This window comes from Globicephala melas, chromosome 4, assembly GCF_963455315.2.
Source record: "Globicephala melas chromosome 4, mGloMel1.2, whole genome shotgun sequence".
Taxonomy (NCBI): Eukaryota; Metazoa; Chordata; class Mammalia; order Artiodactyla; family Delphinidae; genus Globicephala; species Globicephala melas.
Window position 1 is genome coordinate 115,729,294 of NC_083317.1, and position 15,593 is coordinate 115,744,886.

At 39.8% G+C, this 15,593-nt stretch overlaps 2 protein-coding genes across 3 annotated transcripts in view; one reads left to right on the plus strand and one right to left on the minus strand.

Moving 5' to 3' along the window:
* Positions 1-9,497, minus strand: part of EIF2A (eukaryotic translation initiation factor 2A) — a 37,757-nt gene extending 28,260 nt beyond the window's left edge. Inside the window, exon 1 of one of the 2 annotated variants that reach the window (XM_030873237.2) lies at positions 9,408-9,497. In XM_030873237.2, coding sequence (XP_030729097.1) covers positions 9,408-9,459 — 52 coding nt within the window. In that variant the 5' untranslated portion in view covers positions 9,460-9,497. Of the gene's footprint in view, positions 1-113; positions 138-9,407 lie in introns of those variants that run through there. The other variant, XM_030873239.3, reaches the window with a different exon arrangement.
* A 220-nt stretch (positions 9,498-9,717) lies between these two features.
* SERP1 (stress associated endoplasmic reticulum protein 1) lies at positions 9,718-14,310 on the plus strand. Its single transcript, XM_030873244.3, has 3 exons — positions 9,718-10,234; positions 10,525-10,600; positions 11,780-14,310. Exons 1-3 carry the CDS (start codon positions 10,151-10,153, stop codon positions 11,818-11,820), a joined length of 201 nt encoding a protein of 66 aa, XP_030729104.1. The 5' UTR covers positions 9,718-10,150; the 3' UTR covers positions 11,821-14,310.
* Positions 14,311-15,593: the final 1,283 nt, after the last annotated feature.

Below are 15,593 nucleotides of genomic sequence, written 5' to 3' on the forward strand. Positions count from 1 at the left end.
CACAAAAATCCTCATGTTGAAACCCTAATCCCAATGTGATGGGATTGGAAGGTGGAGCCTTTTAGGGGGTTATTAGATCACAAAGGTGGAGTCCTCATGAATGGGTTTAGTACCTTTACAAGAAAAACACAGAGGATACAATAAGTTGGCAGTCAACGAACAAGAGGGTCCTCACCAGACCTGACCATGCTGGCACCCTGGTCTCAGACTTCCAGCCTCTAGAACTGTAAGAAATAAATTTCTGTTGTTTATAAGCTACCCAGTATGTGGTACTTTGTTATAGCAGCCTGAACTAAGACAGGTAATATCCCTCTTACTTCTTTTCCTATAGAGCAAATTCATTTAGTCTCTAAGGAGACTACTTCAATAAATCCACTTTTATCTATCTTACAAGAAATCTATGCATTTGCATTGAGATACAGCATTCATACTTATATTCCTTCATTCAAATGGAAAAAAGTGATCTTAGTATTATGTTTTCACATTATTTTCTAATCTCATTTTCAAAATGTATGGATGTTGGAAACAGAATTAGGAGCTGAGTCTAAGTTAAATCTTCTTTGTATCAGCTTACTCTCTCAAGTAACTTTTATCATTAAAAACTCAAAATTGTAACTGTCACCAAAGGCAGTTGTACTATAGTAGAAAGGACATGAACTCAAAGGTAGACCTCAGTTCCTATCTGATTGTGGAATCTTAGATCCTCCCCACCTCTGAATCTGTGCCCCAATCAGCAAAATATAAACTTTAAAATACTGTGTGCTTTATGTAAAATAATAACATAAAAATATAGTATAAATTCATTCAAAGTTCTTAAAAAATATGACATTATTAATATATTTACAATTTCTCAAGCTAAGAGAACAAGCAGGATGAGATACATTCATTTACTAAACTCCCAATGATAGTAATATTCTAAAAAATTAAGTGGGAACAAAGTTTAAGATTAAATAAGCAGAAACATCTACAGAACTAGATTATACTTTTTTAAAATGACTGAATTAGAGGCTTCTAAAGCTGAACCAAATAAAATGATTCATTCATTCAGCAAATGCTTACTGGAGGAAAAAAAAACTACCACCAAAACCTTATGTTGAGTACTGCAAATACAATAGGGAGGAAAATCAGCCTGTCCCTGACCTCACTAATCAGATAATTAGTCAAATATATGGAAATCTATAACTGCATTTAGTGCTACAAAGGAAAGATATAAGAGGCTACTACAGTGAATAATATGGAGTTTTAATCTAAAAATGGAAGGTTAGGGAAAGCATCCTTGAGTAAGTGATTTGTGTGCTGAGATCTGAAAGATGAACAGCAGTTAACAAGCAAGGAGAACAGTAACAGTCACAGAAACTCCGTGACAAGAGAGATGACAGCGTCACAGGAATGGAAAGGAGGCCTGCGTGGCTGGAAGGAGGTGGATCTGGAGAAGAAAACAGGGCTCAGACCAAGCAGGATCCTGTGGCTTAAGTTAGGCAACGTTGGACTGCAGCCTAAGAATGTTGGGAAACTTCAAAAAAGTTTTAGGCAGATTTTTAAAACTAGACTTGCAATTTGAAAAGCTCAACTTGGTACAGTGTAGACAGTGAACCAGAAGGCAGTAAGATGTGAAGAAACTACTCAAGATGGTCTGCAGTAGTCCTACAGAAGAGATAATAGAAACTTTGGGAATTCCCTGGTGGTCCAGTGGTTAGGACTCCAAGCGTCCACTGCCAGGGGCCTGGGATCCATCCCTGGTGGAGGGAACTAAGATCCTGCAAGCCGAACAGCACGGCCACAAAAAAAACAAAACAATACAAAACTTGGACTAGGGTAGGGCAGTGGAAATGGAAAGTGGAGAATAAGTGTTCAATATTCAAGAGAGAAAACTGACAGGACTTGGTGATGAGTAACTATTTTATCAGCTAGAACTCCTGCTAGCAGCAACAGTATAAGAGCTGAAGAAAGGAATAAGTTTTACTGAAGTCCATGGCTACAATTTCACTTCTTTCCTTTTCTGCCAGCTATTCACAAATCTCCCACTCTTCAGCAGCAAAGTTGGTAGCGAGGGGCCACTCTTGGCTCCAACTCTGATCCCTATATCCTTTCCCTTCTCAAGGGACAGTTCTCATAACATCAATTTTCTACCTGTAAATTAACTAGCTCAATCTTCAGATATTGAAAATAATATAATCTACCTTCCCAAAGTAAATAATTTAAAGTTAGACTGAGGGAATTCCCTGGTGGTCCAGTGGGTAAGACTCCACACTCCCAATGCAAGGGGCCCGGGTTCAATCCCTGGTCAGGGAACTAGATTCTGCACTCATGCCACAACTGAGTTCGCACGCCACAACTAAGATCCCGCGTGCCGCAACTAAGACCTGGCGCAGCCAAAATGAATGAATGAATAAATAAATAAATAATTTTTTTTGTTTTTAAGTTAGAATGAAAGTAAAAGGACCACTGACAAACAAGATAAAAATCTATGTACTCACAGAGCTTCCATTCTAGTGGAAATGATGAAAAATAAGGGAGTAAACACGTAATTGAATAATGAGTTTCTGGTCAGATATCCACAAGTATACAACTGGATACCATGTTTCCTCATATACTAAACTGAGTTGCCAAACTGCTGTGGGTAGTTTGCCCTTGAATAGAATGGAGTCTAGCAAAGTGTTGTACATATATCAAAATCTAAACTCCTCACACTACTGCCTACAAGACTCTATACCTGGCCCCTGCACAGCTCCATGTGCTAGGCATTAGGGATCTTAAAAAATGAGTCCATCACTACACTCAAAATGATGATTTCAAAAGGAGCTCAGTCTACTGCTACACCTTGAATGAAACACTGACGATATCAATTCTAAAAATCTCTAATACATTTAGTAAACATTTTGTGCCAGGAAATGTTTTCCTAGAAGACTTGAAAACTACGAAGTTTAATTCTTTAGCATCAGAAATTCTCAACTGCTTCTTGGCGTTCTGGCTAAAATCAAGTATTGCATCAAAATTCTCTTACTACACAGGCAAAGCTGTGTTGTTTCTTGTCACCAAATCAATCGTCTGCTGCAATATAATGTATGATACATTATGATTTAGAAGAAAACAAGCCATTCTTTTCTTAATACTACAGTTAAGGTTTTAATAAACATTTATTTGAGGGATTAATAAAAAGTGAATTTCCCAAACTAGGGGGTTTGTAGTTGTCAGATTACATGTTATCGCTAGGTTGCATAAAATTCTGTCAGGCTAATGAGGTCCCTCCCACAAGCTGCAGTGACAATTTAACTCACTAATCGCTCTTTCAAAATTCTCATACTTATCTAGGAAAACAAAACAGTACATTATCAGTGTACACCCAATGAAGTCGCAATACTTTTAAAATGTACCATATGATGATGCAATCAAACCATGCTCTATTGCCTTAACACATGCCTGAAGTGATTGGCAAAAAAGAAAAAAAGCTTTCCCTAGCTCATCTCAGCTTCCTGTGTTCTCATGACACTTGTACCTAGTGACCTTGGTCCTCTGTATCTGTTGACTTTGCTGTTATTACCGACCACAATGTTCACTTGGTGAAAATCCAAAGTTTTCGTACGTTATATTAAAGTGGCAGCTGTACCTCAGAACCCATGAAGGTAGCCTTCTGGCCACAGCAGTGGGAACTTTCAGGGTATTCAGGGCAACCAGTATGGGTACAAGGTTTTCCTTTTCCAAAATTTCTATTTCATACTTATATCCCAAACTAAGACATGTAGAAGATCCCAAAAGAGTTGCTAAGACTGAATGTTTATGTACCCCTACCCCAAATCCATATGTTGAAACTTAATCCCTAATGATATTTGGAATGGCTTTGGGGAGGTAATTAGATCATGAAGGAAGAACCCTTATGAATGGGATTACTGCCCTCATGAAAGAGGCCCCAAAGAGGTCCCTTGTCTCTTCCACCATGTGAGGACACAGTGCAGAATGGCTGTCTATGAGCCAGGAAGCAGGTGATCACCAGACGCTGAATCTGCCAGTGCCCTGATCTTGGATTTGCCAGCCTCCGGAACTGTAAGAAATAAATTTCTGTTGTTTACCACCCAGTCTATGATATTTTTGTTACAGGAGCCAGAATGGACTAAGACAGGAGTGGGGGAGCAAAACTCCCACTTAACTTAATAATGCAGATTATTAACCCAAAATCTCAGAAGGCAACACCGACAGAAATGTCAGTGTGAAAAGTGCCATGTCTTTCTTGCTCAAGTAGCATTCAGTCTCATGTGGCTTTCAATTACTGGTTTTAGTATGTTTCTGGAGAAGCAAAATCTTGAGTCAAATCAATCAACTGCTTTTCAACATGCATATGTTCACATTCTAAATAAAGAACACTTTGAAAACAAAAATTAAAAGGTTACATAGTCTATGACTCCATTTAAAAAACTTTTTTTTTAAGAAAAATACATTTGTATTTTGCATAGAGATGGAGAAAAAAAGGCAAACTGTTGTTGTTTGAAATTTAGAAGTACATTTCAATTGTCCCTTGAATAATAATCAAGATAATTTCACTAGGTAGTCTCAATAATTTTGTATTATATTAAGGTTGCTATTCAATATTTATCACAAATCATTATGTTCGGCCATGCTATAAAAACTTACTAAAAAAAAATGGTTGGCTTTTCACCAGGATATATAACACTCATGAAATGACAAAATTATCATGATACAGGACAGATCAGTGGTTGCCAACGGTTGGAGTTGGAAGGAGGGTCCAATGATAAACGGGTAACATCTTTGGGGTGACAGAGCATTTCTATATTCTGATAGTGGTGGCTACATGAATCTACACATGATAAAATATAGATATGCACAAACTAGTAAAATCCAAATAAGGAGAGCAGTTTAGTAAATACGACTGTACCAGTGTCAATTTCCTGGTTTGGCTAAGATACTATAAGATATTATCATTGGGGAAAGCTAGATGAAGGATATGCAGGAACTTTCTTTATTCTCTCTGCAACTTCTTTCAAGTCTTAATTTATATCAAAATAAAAAGGCTTTTAAAAAGCCCATCCCTTTTTGGTAATACTTTGTTCACAAAACGGCAAGAAATAAAACCAATCAAAAGTCTGTCAACATTTCTCAAGAACTGATTTGCCTGGGAATACAGAACAGAGGTGTTAAATTAAAATTAAAAATCGAATAGACCAAGATTTTTGTACTAAGATAAAAACATATTCTGCAAGACAAAAGTACATATCAAAGCTACTTCATACACTGATGATACTGTTGATTCCCATTAAATTAGACAACCTTTGTACATGATGCTTTACAACAGATATGTCTGTTATATGTGAATTATCAATTAAATTCATCATTAAAGTCATATTGAGTCATTATAGTTTTCTTCGTACATGTAAACCGCTATTTAAAACAAATATTTTCTTTCACACTTCCCTACATAGAAGCATAACTATGAGAAAGTGCTGTAAGACATTTTGGAACCACTAAGATACTATACTGGATTTATTAGTTTGAGCAACTTCTTATACAAACTTGAATACGTGGATATACAAAGTTTATCAGAAGAAACACAAAATCAGGTTCATAACAGAACATAAACTGCATTATAAGTTAATAAAAGCAAAAATAAATATGGACTCAAACTCTTTTCAATAACTGAAACAATTTTTTTCTACATATGAATTTCTAATGAGGAATTCATTTTAATTAGAAGCGACTAAATGTAAAACACTGAGTAAAATGTGGGGATAGCTTAACATAGTGTATTGACACTTGATATGATTCCTTATTTTTAGTGATTTTCCCCTTAATCAAAAAGGATCAGCAATATGTTCTACTGGAAAGAAAAATCTGGAATGCTAACAGTTCTTTTCATTAAAGCAACAAATAAATGCCAGAGTTTCACACAGAATAACTGTTTAAAAACAACAATTACATTAAATACTGTACCTACATAGTATCTTTTTAAAACTTACTAGCCTTTCTAGATACTCACATACTATTTATTGCTCTAGGCCTGAGTTAATATGAGAAAACTACTGGACTTCAACAAACAAGGGTCCTTCAACAAACAAGGGTCCTATAATGGTGATCATTATAGTATGATACTTTTTCCAATGCTTACATCCCCTGAAGTATATATCAATTTAAGAAAATGACTCAGTCTTGATTATCTCAATGGCTTCAACTAGGCAAGCTGATTGGACAATATGGGCTTCATGTAAAGGCTATTGTTTTACATACCTAGCATCCAGGCCCCCCTTTTAGGAGACTTTAGTTTTCCTTTGGGAAATATTCAGGGGTGAGAATATAATTTGGTCCTGGTGATCTGATTAAAAATTGACTGATTCAAAGATGAGCATGAGCCAAGCCAAAGACAGCCAGCCTTGAGACTGGCACAGATGTGCACTTTCCTCTGGGGCCGTTGAGCTGCTTGACTGTAAACCTGGAGCTCCCGATTAGAACGTCAGCCTGACAATAAGTTTAATCGGAAAGAAAGCAAGAGCTGAAGGAGGAAGAAAAACAGATTTTTGGAGTCATGTGAATACCTGGATGTAACAGTAGAAGCTTTAAGGTTACATGAGCTTTTTCTTAAAAAAAAAAAAAATCCCCTTTTCGGGGCTTCTCTGGTGGTGCAGTGGTTAAGAATCCACCTGCCAAAGCAGGGGACACGGATTCAAAGCCCTGGTCTGGGAAGATCCCACATGCCATGGAGCGACAACTACTGAGCCTGCGCTCTAGAGCCTACAAACCACAACTACTGAGCCTGCGTGCAACAACTACTGAAGCCCACGCGCCTAGAGCCTGGGCTCCACAACAACAGAAGCCACTGCAATGAGAAGCCCACGCACCACAACGAAGAGTAAGCCCCGCTCACACAACTTGAGAAAGCCCACGTGCAGCAACGAAGACCCAACGCAGTCAAAAATAAATAATTTTTAAAATATCCCCTTTTTACCTGCTTTAGCTTTTTGTCATTTCCAATTGAAAGTCATAACTAATAAAATTTACTGGATAATCTTTAAATTATTCACAACTCCAAAGTCCCATAAGTCTATATTTAAAAAAAGGTTCTGGAAGTAAAAGAATCTATTATTGACTGAAATACCTATACTAAGAATGTTTAAAAGATTAATCAGTGTGTTCCAGTGAAAGAAAAATGGGCCATGGAGTTGAATGACTGAATATAATCCTGACTCTGCCAATTTGCAATGTGAATTTCCCTGAGCTGCTATAAATATGAGAATATTTGGAGCACACAGACTAGATAACCCTTAAGCTCTTACGAAGTCCTTGACCTTAAGCACTGTAAGAAAACTGTCACTCTTGGTTAATCTGACTACAAATAAAGTGGTTATCATTCATTAATTTATTCTTCCATTAAACACTTAGTGTTGGGCTTCCCTGGTGGCGCAGTGGTTAAGAATCCGCCTGCCAATGCAGGAGACACGGGTTCGAGCCCTGGTCCGGGAAGATCCCACATGCCGCAGAGCAACTAAGCTTGTGCGCCACAACTACTGAGCCTGAGCTCTAGAGCCTGCGAGCCACAACTACTGAGCCCATGTGCCACAACTACTGAAGCCCGTGTGGCTAGAGCCCGTGCTCTGCAACGAGAAGCCACCGCAATGAGAAGCCTGTGCACCACAACGAAGAGTAGCCCCTGCTCGCCGCATCCAGAGAAAAGCCCGCGTGCAGCAATGAAGACACAACACAGCCAAAAATAAAAAAACAAAACAAAAACAAAAAAACCCACTTAGTGTCTATTGTTTACCAAGCATTGTACTTGGTACTGAGAAGACAGGGATGAATAAGGCTCTGCCCCTGCCATTAAGGAATTCACAGTCTAGCAAGGGAGAAGAGCATCTAAACAACTAGATAATTACCCTATGTGATAAGTGGGGAAAAAAACCCCAAAAACCTCAAGTATATATGAGGTACCAAAATAGGCTGGGGAAAGACTATCTGGGAAGAGTAAGGAAAGACTTCACAAAGTAATGATGTCTAAAATGAAATTTAAAAGACAAAAAGACATCAGCCAAATCAAGAGGAAGAGAGTAGTGTTAGACTGAGGAAATAGGTTGTTCAAGGGTTTTATGAGCAGTTCAGTATTGATGGAGAACAAAATAGGATAGGATGGCAAGGAGTAAAATGAATGACAAGAGCTATTCAAGGATTATAAAGGGTTCTATATGCTATGCTAAACAGGATGGAATTTACCCTGCAAGCAGTCACTGTAAGGATTTTAAAAGGGAAAAAATAATGATCAAATTTTAAAATGTACCAGTTTTTAAAGTTCAAAAAAAGCATTTAGTATTCCAAAATTGTAAGTAAGATACAAGCTACCTTTATGAAGCTACAGAAATAAATTCATTTAGTTACTTTTTAAGCAGTATCTGCCTGGTATGTTATCTAACAAATTAGTTTTTGATAAATGTGTGGTGAATGAACTGTGGTAGCCAGATTGAATATGAATGGGCAGGGTGCTTAATAACAAAGATTTCAAAATGTAGAATGGTGAAAAGTGCAAAAGCTTATTTTCCCCCCAAGTCTCAGGGGGAAATAACCCCTTTCCTCAAAAGTAGACAACCTTTCTCTCAATGGCTTCTTTTTCCTTAATGTTATTAAGTTATTGGTAACTTATAGCCTTCTTTTCCCTCCCAACTCCCCTCTCCTTACTTGATGCTCATATATGAGACTCCAGCCATTAATCCAGAGTCATCGCCGACATTGTCCAAGACTAAGTTTATTATCTTCTCCAACATTATAAACTCTGCCTCAGCTTCGAAACCTCAGGAATCCTGTAATGTTCTAACGTTGCTACTTTATCTTTATAATGTTCATTATATGCTACCATCCCAGACCACACTCTCATCCCCTTAAAACCTACACTACTGCAGCTCCACTCGCCCTACTCAGTCCCACAAATTTCATTAAAGCAAGGAGTGCAGGATTCGGTATCACTTAAATTCAGGTGTATTTAATGTGCGTGGTTATTCTAGTAGACCCAGTCATACGTTTACGTTTTTTTCTTATTACAGAGCTAGCTAAATGACTTCACTCTGTCAACAGGGCCTGTCACCAAGTAAGCGTTAGTGTAACACCAGTATTGTAGACCCAGAGTAACAAATCCCACTAGCACTCTTCGTTTTTATGCCCCTTCCTCTATTCCTGTAGAACTTGAAGTGTCAGGAAAGAATGATGGACGAGCAAAAGGGAAGGGGAATGCTGGAGCTCCGAGGCTAGAGCCTAACTTCCGACTGCCACGCTACACCAAGAAATCCAAAAGGCCCTCCGGCTCTCCTACAATCCACAAGAAAAGGCGGATCAGACTCCAAGGCTTCTCGGGTGGTGCCCAAGATTAGAGACACAAAAATTACTGCTCTAAAGAAATAATCCCTTGCTCGTTCAGAGCTCACCTGTAAGGAGCGGCGTGGACGGCGCCATCTTGTTCCGGAAAGAGAAACTCATATGCTTGGGTCAGAGTTCACGAGAGCCGAACCCGGCCCCAACACGTCTCCTCCGGCGTGAGGCGGCGAACTGGTGTTTCCGGGGTCGCCAGCCTCGGGGCCAATTCACTTCCGGTCGGAGAGAGACATGAAAAAGGAGGCCGAACGCGCACGCGCAGCTCTGGGTCAACACTTTACGGAGCGTGGAGGGGCGGAGCTAAGGTTGGAGTGCGGGCCTTCGCCCTCCCTCTCCCTCTTCCTCAGCAGGCGGAGCGTGCACTTCCGCGGGGCGGAGTCGGCCCAATGCTGACGTTGGCAGCCGAACCCGAAGTAGTTCGAGGCGACGGCTTGCACCGTCCGGTTGTTGCGTTGTGTAGCGTTGCGTTCTCTTCCTCTTTCACTCCACGCTCCCGGCGGAGGCCCCAGCGGGGACGCGAGAATATCACGGCGGCCTGCTCTCCCCCTCCCGCTTGCCCGTCTCGCTCGGCCGGACGGTCCGGCGTCGTCAGTCAGCCGGCAGCCCGCGCCCAGCTAAGGGCTCAGCCCCCGCGCCCGCCGCGCCCAGGCCCAGCGGCCGGAGCTAGCGCCCCACCTGAGAGCCTCCTCGCTCCGGCGACGCGGGCACCGGGAGTGGAGCGTTGGTCGCAGAGGCCCGAGGAGAAGCGAGCGAGCGAGGCCCAGCGGTGGCCGGGGCAGGTGGTTGCGCTGCGAAGATGGTCGCCAAGCAGCGGATCCGTATGGCCAACGAGAAGCACAGCAAGAACATCACCCAGCGCGGCAACGTCGCCAAGACCTCGGTAAGGGAAAAGCGGGCGCCCCTGTTGGTTCCGCAGCCGGGTATGAGGCCCGGGCCCCGGGGCCGCGCCGAGCTCTCTTCCCCAGACCCGGGCGACTCAAGGGCCCGAGGTCGCGAGCCGGACGCTAAGTTGGGAGCTCAGGGAGGTGGGTGCCGGGGCCGGGCGGCTCGGGAACGCAGGGGAGACCAGTGAGGTGCAGGGACCCGGCGACCTGGCCCGGGATGCAGGGTGAGAGCCCGGGGTCTGAGTGGTTTTTTTGCATTGGAGACCGTGCATTTTCCTTTTTGCAGAGAAATGCTCCCGAAGAGAAGGCGTCTGTAGGACCCTGGTTATTGGCTCTCTTCATTTTTGTTGTTTGTGGTTCTGGTAAGTGCTTTGGGGGCGATCATCGGGTAGGGTGTTGGATGACGGGTTGGGGATGACGTGGTGATCCATCAGTGGTGAATCCTGCCCGCATAGTTCTCAATCCACCTGCCGGGAGCTCCTCATAATTCTGTTTTATCTGAACCCAGTTACTTGTCCCACATATGCACAGAGGGTGGTGCTCTAGAAACTTCTCCCCGCTTGATTTGAGCTCACAGGAGAGCAGAAAAGGAGGTCAGGTCCTTAGTAATGATCGAGTTGACAAATATTAGACCAAAACAAAAAACAAAAACACCTCCCAGAATGAGAATTTAGAATATTTTGAAACCTTTGCGAAAGTGAAGCTTATGAACAACATGTACATGCGGATGTTCGAACTTAATTTAACATGTTCCGAAATCTAATGTCTTTATGTCAAAATTGGATATATTTTATGAAGTAAAGCTAGTGCAAAGAATTGGCTCATTGTAGAGGAACTTGTACCTGATTGGCAATTTAACGTGCGAGACAAATGTTTTTAGTTTAATAAAAGAAATGTTTGACATATGGTAGGAAAAAATAGTTATCAGGGCAGACTGCTGTTAGAGTAGTAGACTCTTGCCCAAGGAGATGGATTACAGAATGCCTTCTTCTCTTCATCTTACTATGCAAGCTGTTAATATGGAAATACTTGTTTCTGTTTTACATGTTCTGACATCTTAAAGTTACTGAGGTTTCTTTTAAACATTTCACTTTGCCTGTCTCCTAAACATACCAATTGGAAGCTTTCCTGATAAATGGCCAAGAGCCAAGCAATTTATGTAACCTAAAGATTATTGAATTTCAGCCTTGTGAGAATGAGGAACTGTGCGTATGTTACAGGCCAAGTACACCTAATGTTTAGGGTTAAACCAAAATAATTGTATGCTAGAAAAACCTTTTTGCTTTGGTGCTTTAATTTCTTTCTAAAAATCACTGCTTATTTGGTAACTCTCTAGACATTTTGGCATAAAATTCAAGGAAGCTGAGGCATAAAATATTGTATTATTACGGTAGGCCTGTGTTCATATTACTATGAAGTTACATAGTACTTGCAAGTAATTGTAAGGGTATTCTTGGATTCTTGAACTACCTTAATGTTTGTCAGTTGTCAGGCCTGTTTTATTCCAAGCATGTTTTAATACTTGCTCTTTCTCTTTACAGCAATTTTCCAGATTATTCAAAGTATCAGGATGGGCATGTGAAGTGACTGACCTTAAGATGTTTCCATTCTCCTGTGAATTTTAACTTGAACTCATTCCTGATGTTTGATACCCTGGTTAAAAACAATTCAGTAAAGCATCCTGCCTCAGAATGACTTTTCATATCATCCTTCATGTGTCATTCCAAGGTTTCTTCACAAGTCATTCCAAGTTTTCTAGTCCATACCACAGTGCCTTGCAAAAGCACCACATGAATAAAGCAATAAAATTTGTTAAGCTACAGTAGTGGACCCTACTTATTCAGTCAGTAAAGAGTAAGTTTTTTTTTTTAATGTGGTTATTAGAACAGTATACAATATAGGTAATTAGATTGAATCTGTGTAGACAGGGTCTAGATTTTGTTAGCCCTAATGTGTAAATGCAATTAGCTTAATTTAAAATTTGGAATCCTACGGTTTTTATATAGCTAGGCACTTTATTACTATTTCTTGAAAGCACACTCCCATAGAGGGTCATGTAACCGTCCTGTAATAAGGTGCTTATAAATGGAACAACTACACGGTTAGCCTAGTTTCCCCGAAATCTTTAGCACCTGAAAATTTTAAAAAGCTTCTAAATGCCTAATATAAAGGGAGATGCTTATAGCCACAACGTCTATTTTAACAATATTATTTCTATTACACTACCTTGGATTTTGCATGAGTGAATATACTAACGTAAGAGGCCATAAGAAAACAACTTGGTTGAGCATTTTATAACTTAGGCACTTCGGTTTCACTATAAGCAGCCATGGTGGAGTAAAGTCAGGGAAGGTTTTTTATATCACCATTGATTTCACCAGAATTACTTTAATATATGAAAGGGGCCTATTATGCTCACAACACTTTAGGGAAAAATAGTACTAAAAATGGATGCCTCATCAGGACATACTGTTGAGTCCAGTGTGCCGTAGGACAGCATGTTAATAGCACTTTTAATACCAAAAAGGCACATCAACTGCAAATTAGTTTGGAAATGCTTTTTCTTGATTTATGATTAAAATTCTGTTAGGGTACTAGATACATCAGACTAAAGTGTCATGTGAAATTAAATGGATTTACTGATACGGATCAGTCTTCAGTCTTCCCTTTGTTGTATGATTTTACAGGTTATGATTGATCAAACTTTCTTTTTACTAATGGTAAGGGTGAGTGATAAGGCAGGTTTTGAGTTTTCTGGTACTGTTGAAAATTTCAAGTATTGGCTATTTAAATTCTTAGCCATAATGATGAAAAAAAGCCTGAGAGGTGTCTATGTGGTAGTGAATTGGAAAGAAAGCTGCTTGTTTGCTATGTTAATTGCCTCAGGATACCTCTTGAAAATAAGCTGTTTTAAGAGGAACAGAAGGGAAATCTACTACCTAGTCTATATACAGTGTGAACCTCAGAGCTTCCCATACCCCTAAGTATGGGGAGAATAAAGGAGAGGAGTGGTTAAGGACGTTTAGGAACTTGACTACAATAGGAAAGGAATCTGCTGACCTTAGGCCAGCAGGTTTTTATCTGCATTGTTACCTGCCTTTCTCACCCAGGAAATCAACCCCTGTACTTGTTTCCCTCTTGGAAACAAGTGTCTTGGTTAACTAATTCTATTTTGTTGTAACTTAAAAAATGAAAGTTACTGTTCTAAATTCATAGCAGGTGCCTTATTCTTTGCTTTGAGTCAAACTATTCCATATCAGAATTTCCCTTGGTTTCCTATAGATAACTGGCTTTAAGACATTGAGGAGTTTTGTTTTGTTTTTAATGTACAATGTCTGTTAATTTGACTGTTAACTTGCCATAGTGAGCAATCATTTTACATATGTAAAGTTGCATTCCCTTTGTATATCGTGTCATTACCAATTGGGTGCATTTTTAAGGGTGGATTATGCATGTTTGGGTCAATGAAAGCTATGTCATTTCATTAACCCTTTAAAAATAAAGATCCCTGAATATTTGATGCCTTCTAAAAGGAAATGATTTTATAGAGTTCTTATCTGAGTATACTTTTTATACTTAATAGAAAATGATTTTAAGGAACGCCTGGTATGTTGTCCTTGAGTTAAAAGAAATAGTACCCAGAGGCACAAATTTAAGGTTTTAACTGGGAATAGGTAGCAAGAAAAATATATAAAAGCACAATGAATTAAATACTTTCCCAACTGGGGTTTACCCTCATCTCATTATTTGAGTCTGGTTCAAGGAAAAGCACAATTTTTTTTCTTTTTTTTGATTTCCCTTTCCCAGTTGAATTTTATATGTCATCTAATATCGAGCACAATGTGAGAATAAATACTTTATCGGGGTTGTCTACATTATCCAATTACTCTTTGTAATTTAGCTATAACGTTTCAAGGAGTTGTCAGTGATTTCATTGTATCTGTTGGGTTGTATATAATGTTGCTCAAAATGATTGAGTGAGCTTCCAAAATAAGTGAAGATTTTCATTGTAAGAGAATGCATTGTAATAGGCTTTGATTTACATTAAAGAAATGTATATACTCAACTGCAAGGCCATGGCTATTGTCACTGAGGTTCCTGGAGTTTCGTTGGCACAAAGGACTACCGTGTAGTGCTGGATCATATTCTTGGGAGGTTCAGCAACAAAATTTTATTATGCTTTTAGCATCTGTAAAATTTAGGACATCATCAGATTTTCCATTTAGAAATTGTTCTGAAGTTTGATTCACATTTACCTATGTATTCGTTTTTTTAACTTGTCATTTTAGATGCAAACCACAACTTTAAGAGGTAGGAGTTGGGTTCAATAACAAATTCTATGACACTCCCACAGAGAATCCTTTCCTGTCTAAACACAGTCCCACTCTAGCTGCTTGTACCACTTTATCTTCAAGTTAGAACAAAAATGGCCAAATCTGGAAAGAGTGCTAACGAGCAATAAAATGCTAGAAATCAAGCTGAAGGGAAAAATTCAACTGTCTGGACTTAAATAATTCAAAGTAAATTCATATCAAAGAATCAAAGATAGAAATGCCATAGAGGGCTTCCCTGGTGGTGCAGTGGTTAAGAATACACCTGCCAATGCAGGGTACACGGGTTTGAGCCCTGGCCGGGGAAGATCCCACATGCTGCGGAGCAGCTAAGCCCATGTGCCACAACTGCTGAGCCTGTGAGCTACAACTACTGAGCCCACATACCACAACTACTGAAGCCCACGTGCCTAGAGCCCATGCTCTGCAGCTATAGAAGCCCCTGCAATGAGAAGCCCGCGCACTGCACCCACCCGAAGAGTGGCCTCCACTCGCTGCAAGCAGAGAAAGCCGCGCACAGCAATGAAGAACCAAAGACAGCCAAAAATAAATTATTTTTTTAAATGACGGGAAATTTAGTACAACTGCCTCCATTTACAGATAAGTAAGAAATTCATTTATTCAGTGAATATTGAGTAAGTTGTGTGCCAGATCTGGAGATAGATATGTGAATACGGAATCTCAACACTCAGGTATCTTTCAGTCCAGTAGTGAGGAAAAAGACAATACAATGAAAACGACCATAATTGTGATAAGTCTTTCAAAGGAAAAGTAAAACCAGATAAATGGTGGATTTGCCCTCACAGAACTAGTTGAGGTAGAGTAGAAACTAGAGCCAAGATTTCCTGACTCACTCAACCATCTAGAAACCATAAGAGTGACTGCAAAATACCCACACAGCACACTTCTGTTTTCATGAGCTCTTTGCTTCTGCTTTTAGAAAGCTAAAATTTTTTTCATGTTGCCAATTTAAAGAAGAAAGAAAAAAAGTTTGTCCTTTTATGGATGCAACTTTTTTTTGAAA

Bases quoted from the DNA above. Each gene is read 5' to 3' on its own strand.
- SERP1 (XM_030873244.3), top strand. From the start codon at position 10,151: ATGGTCGCCAAGCAGCGGATCCGTATGGCCAACGAGAAGCACAGCAAG. The intron at 10,235-10,524 runs GTAAGGGAAAAG...TCCTTTTTGCAG, and splicing joins GCAACGTCGCCAAGACCTCG to AGAAATGCTCCCGAAGAGAA. The intron at 10,601-11,779 runs GTAAGTGCTTTG...TTCTCTTTACAG, and splicing joins TTTTGTTGTTTGTGGTTCTG to CAATTTTCCAGATTATTCAA.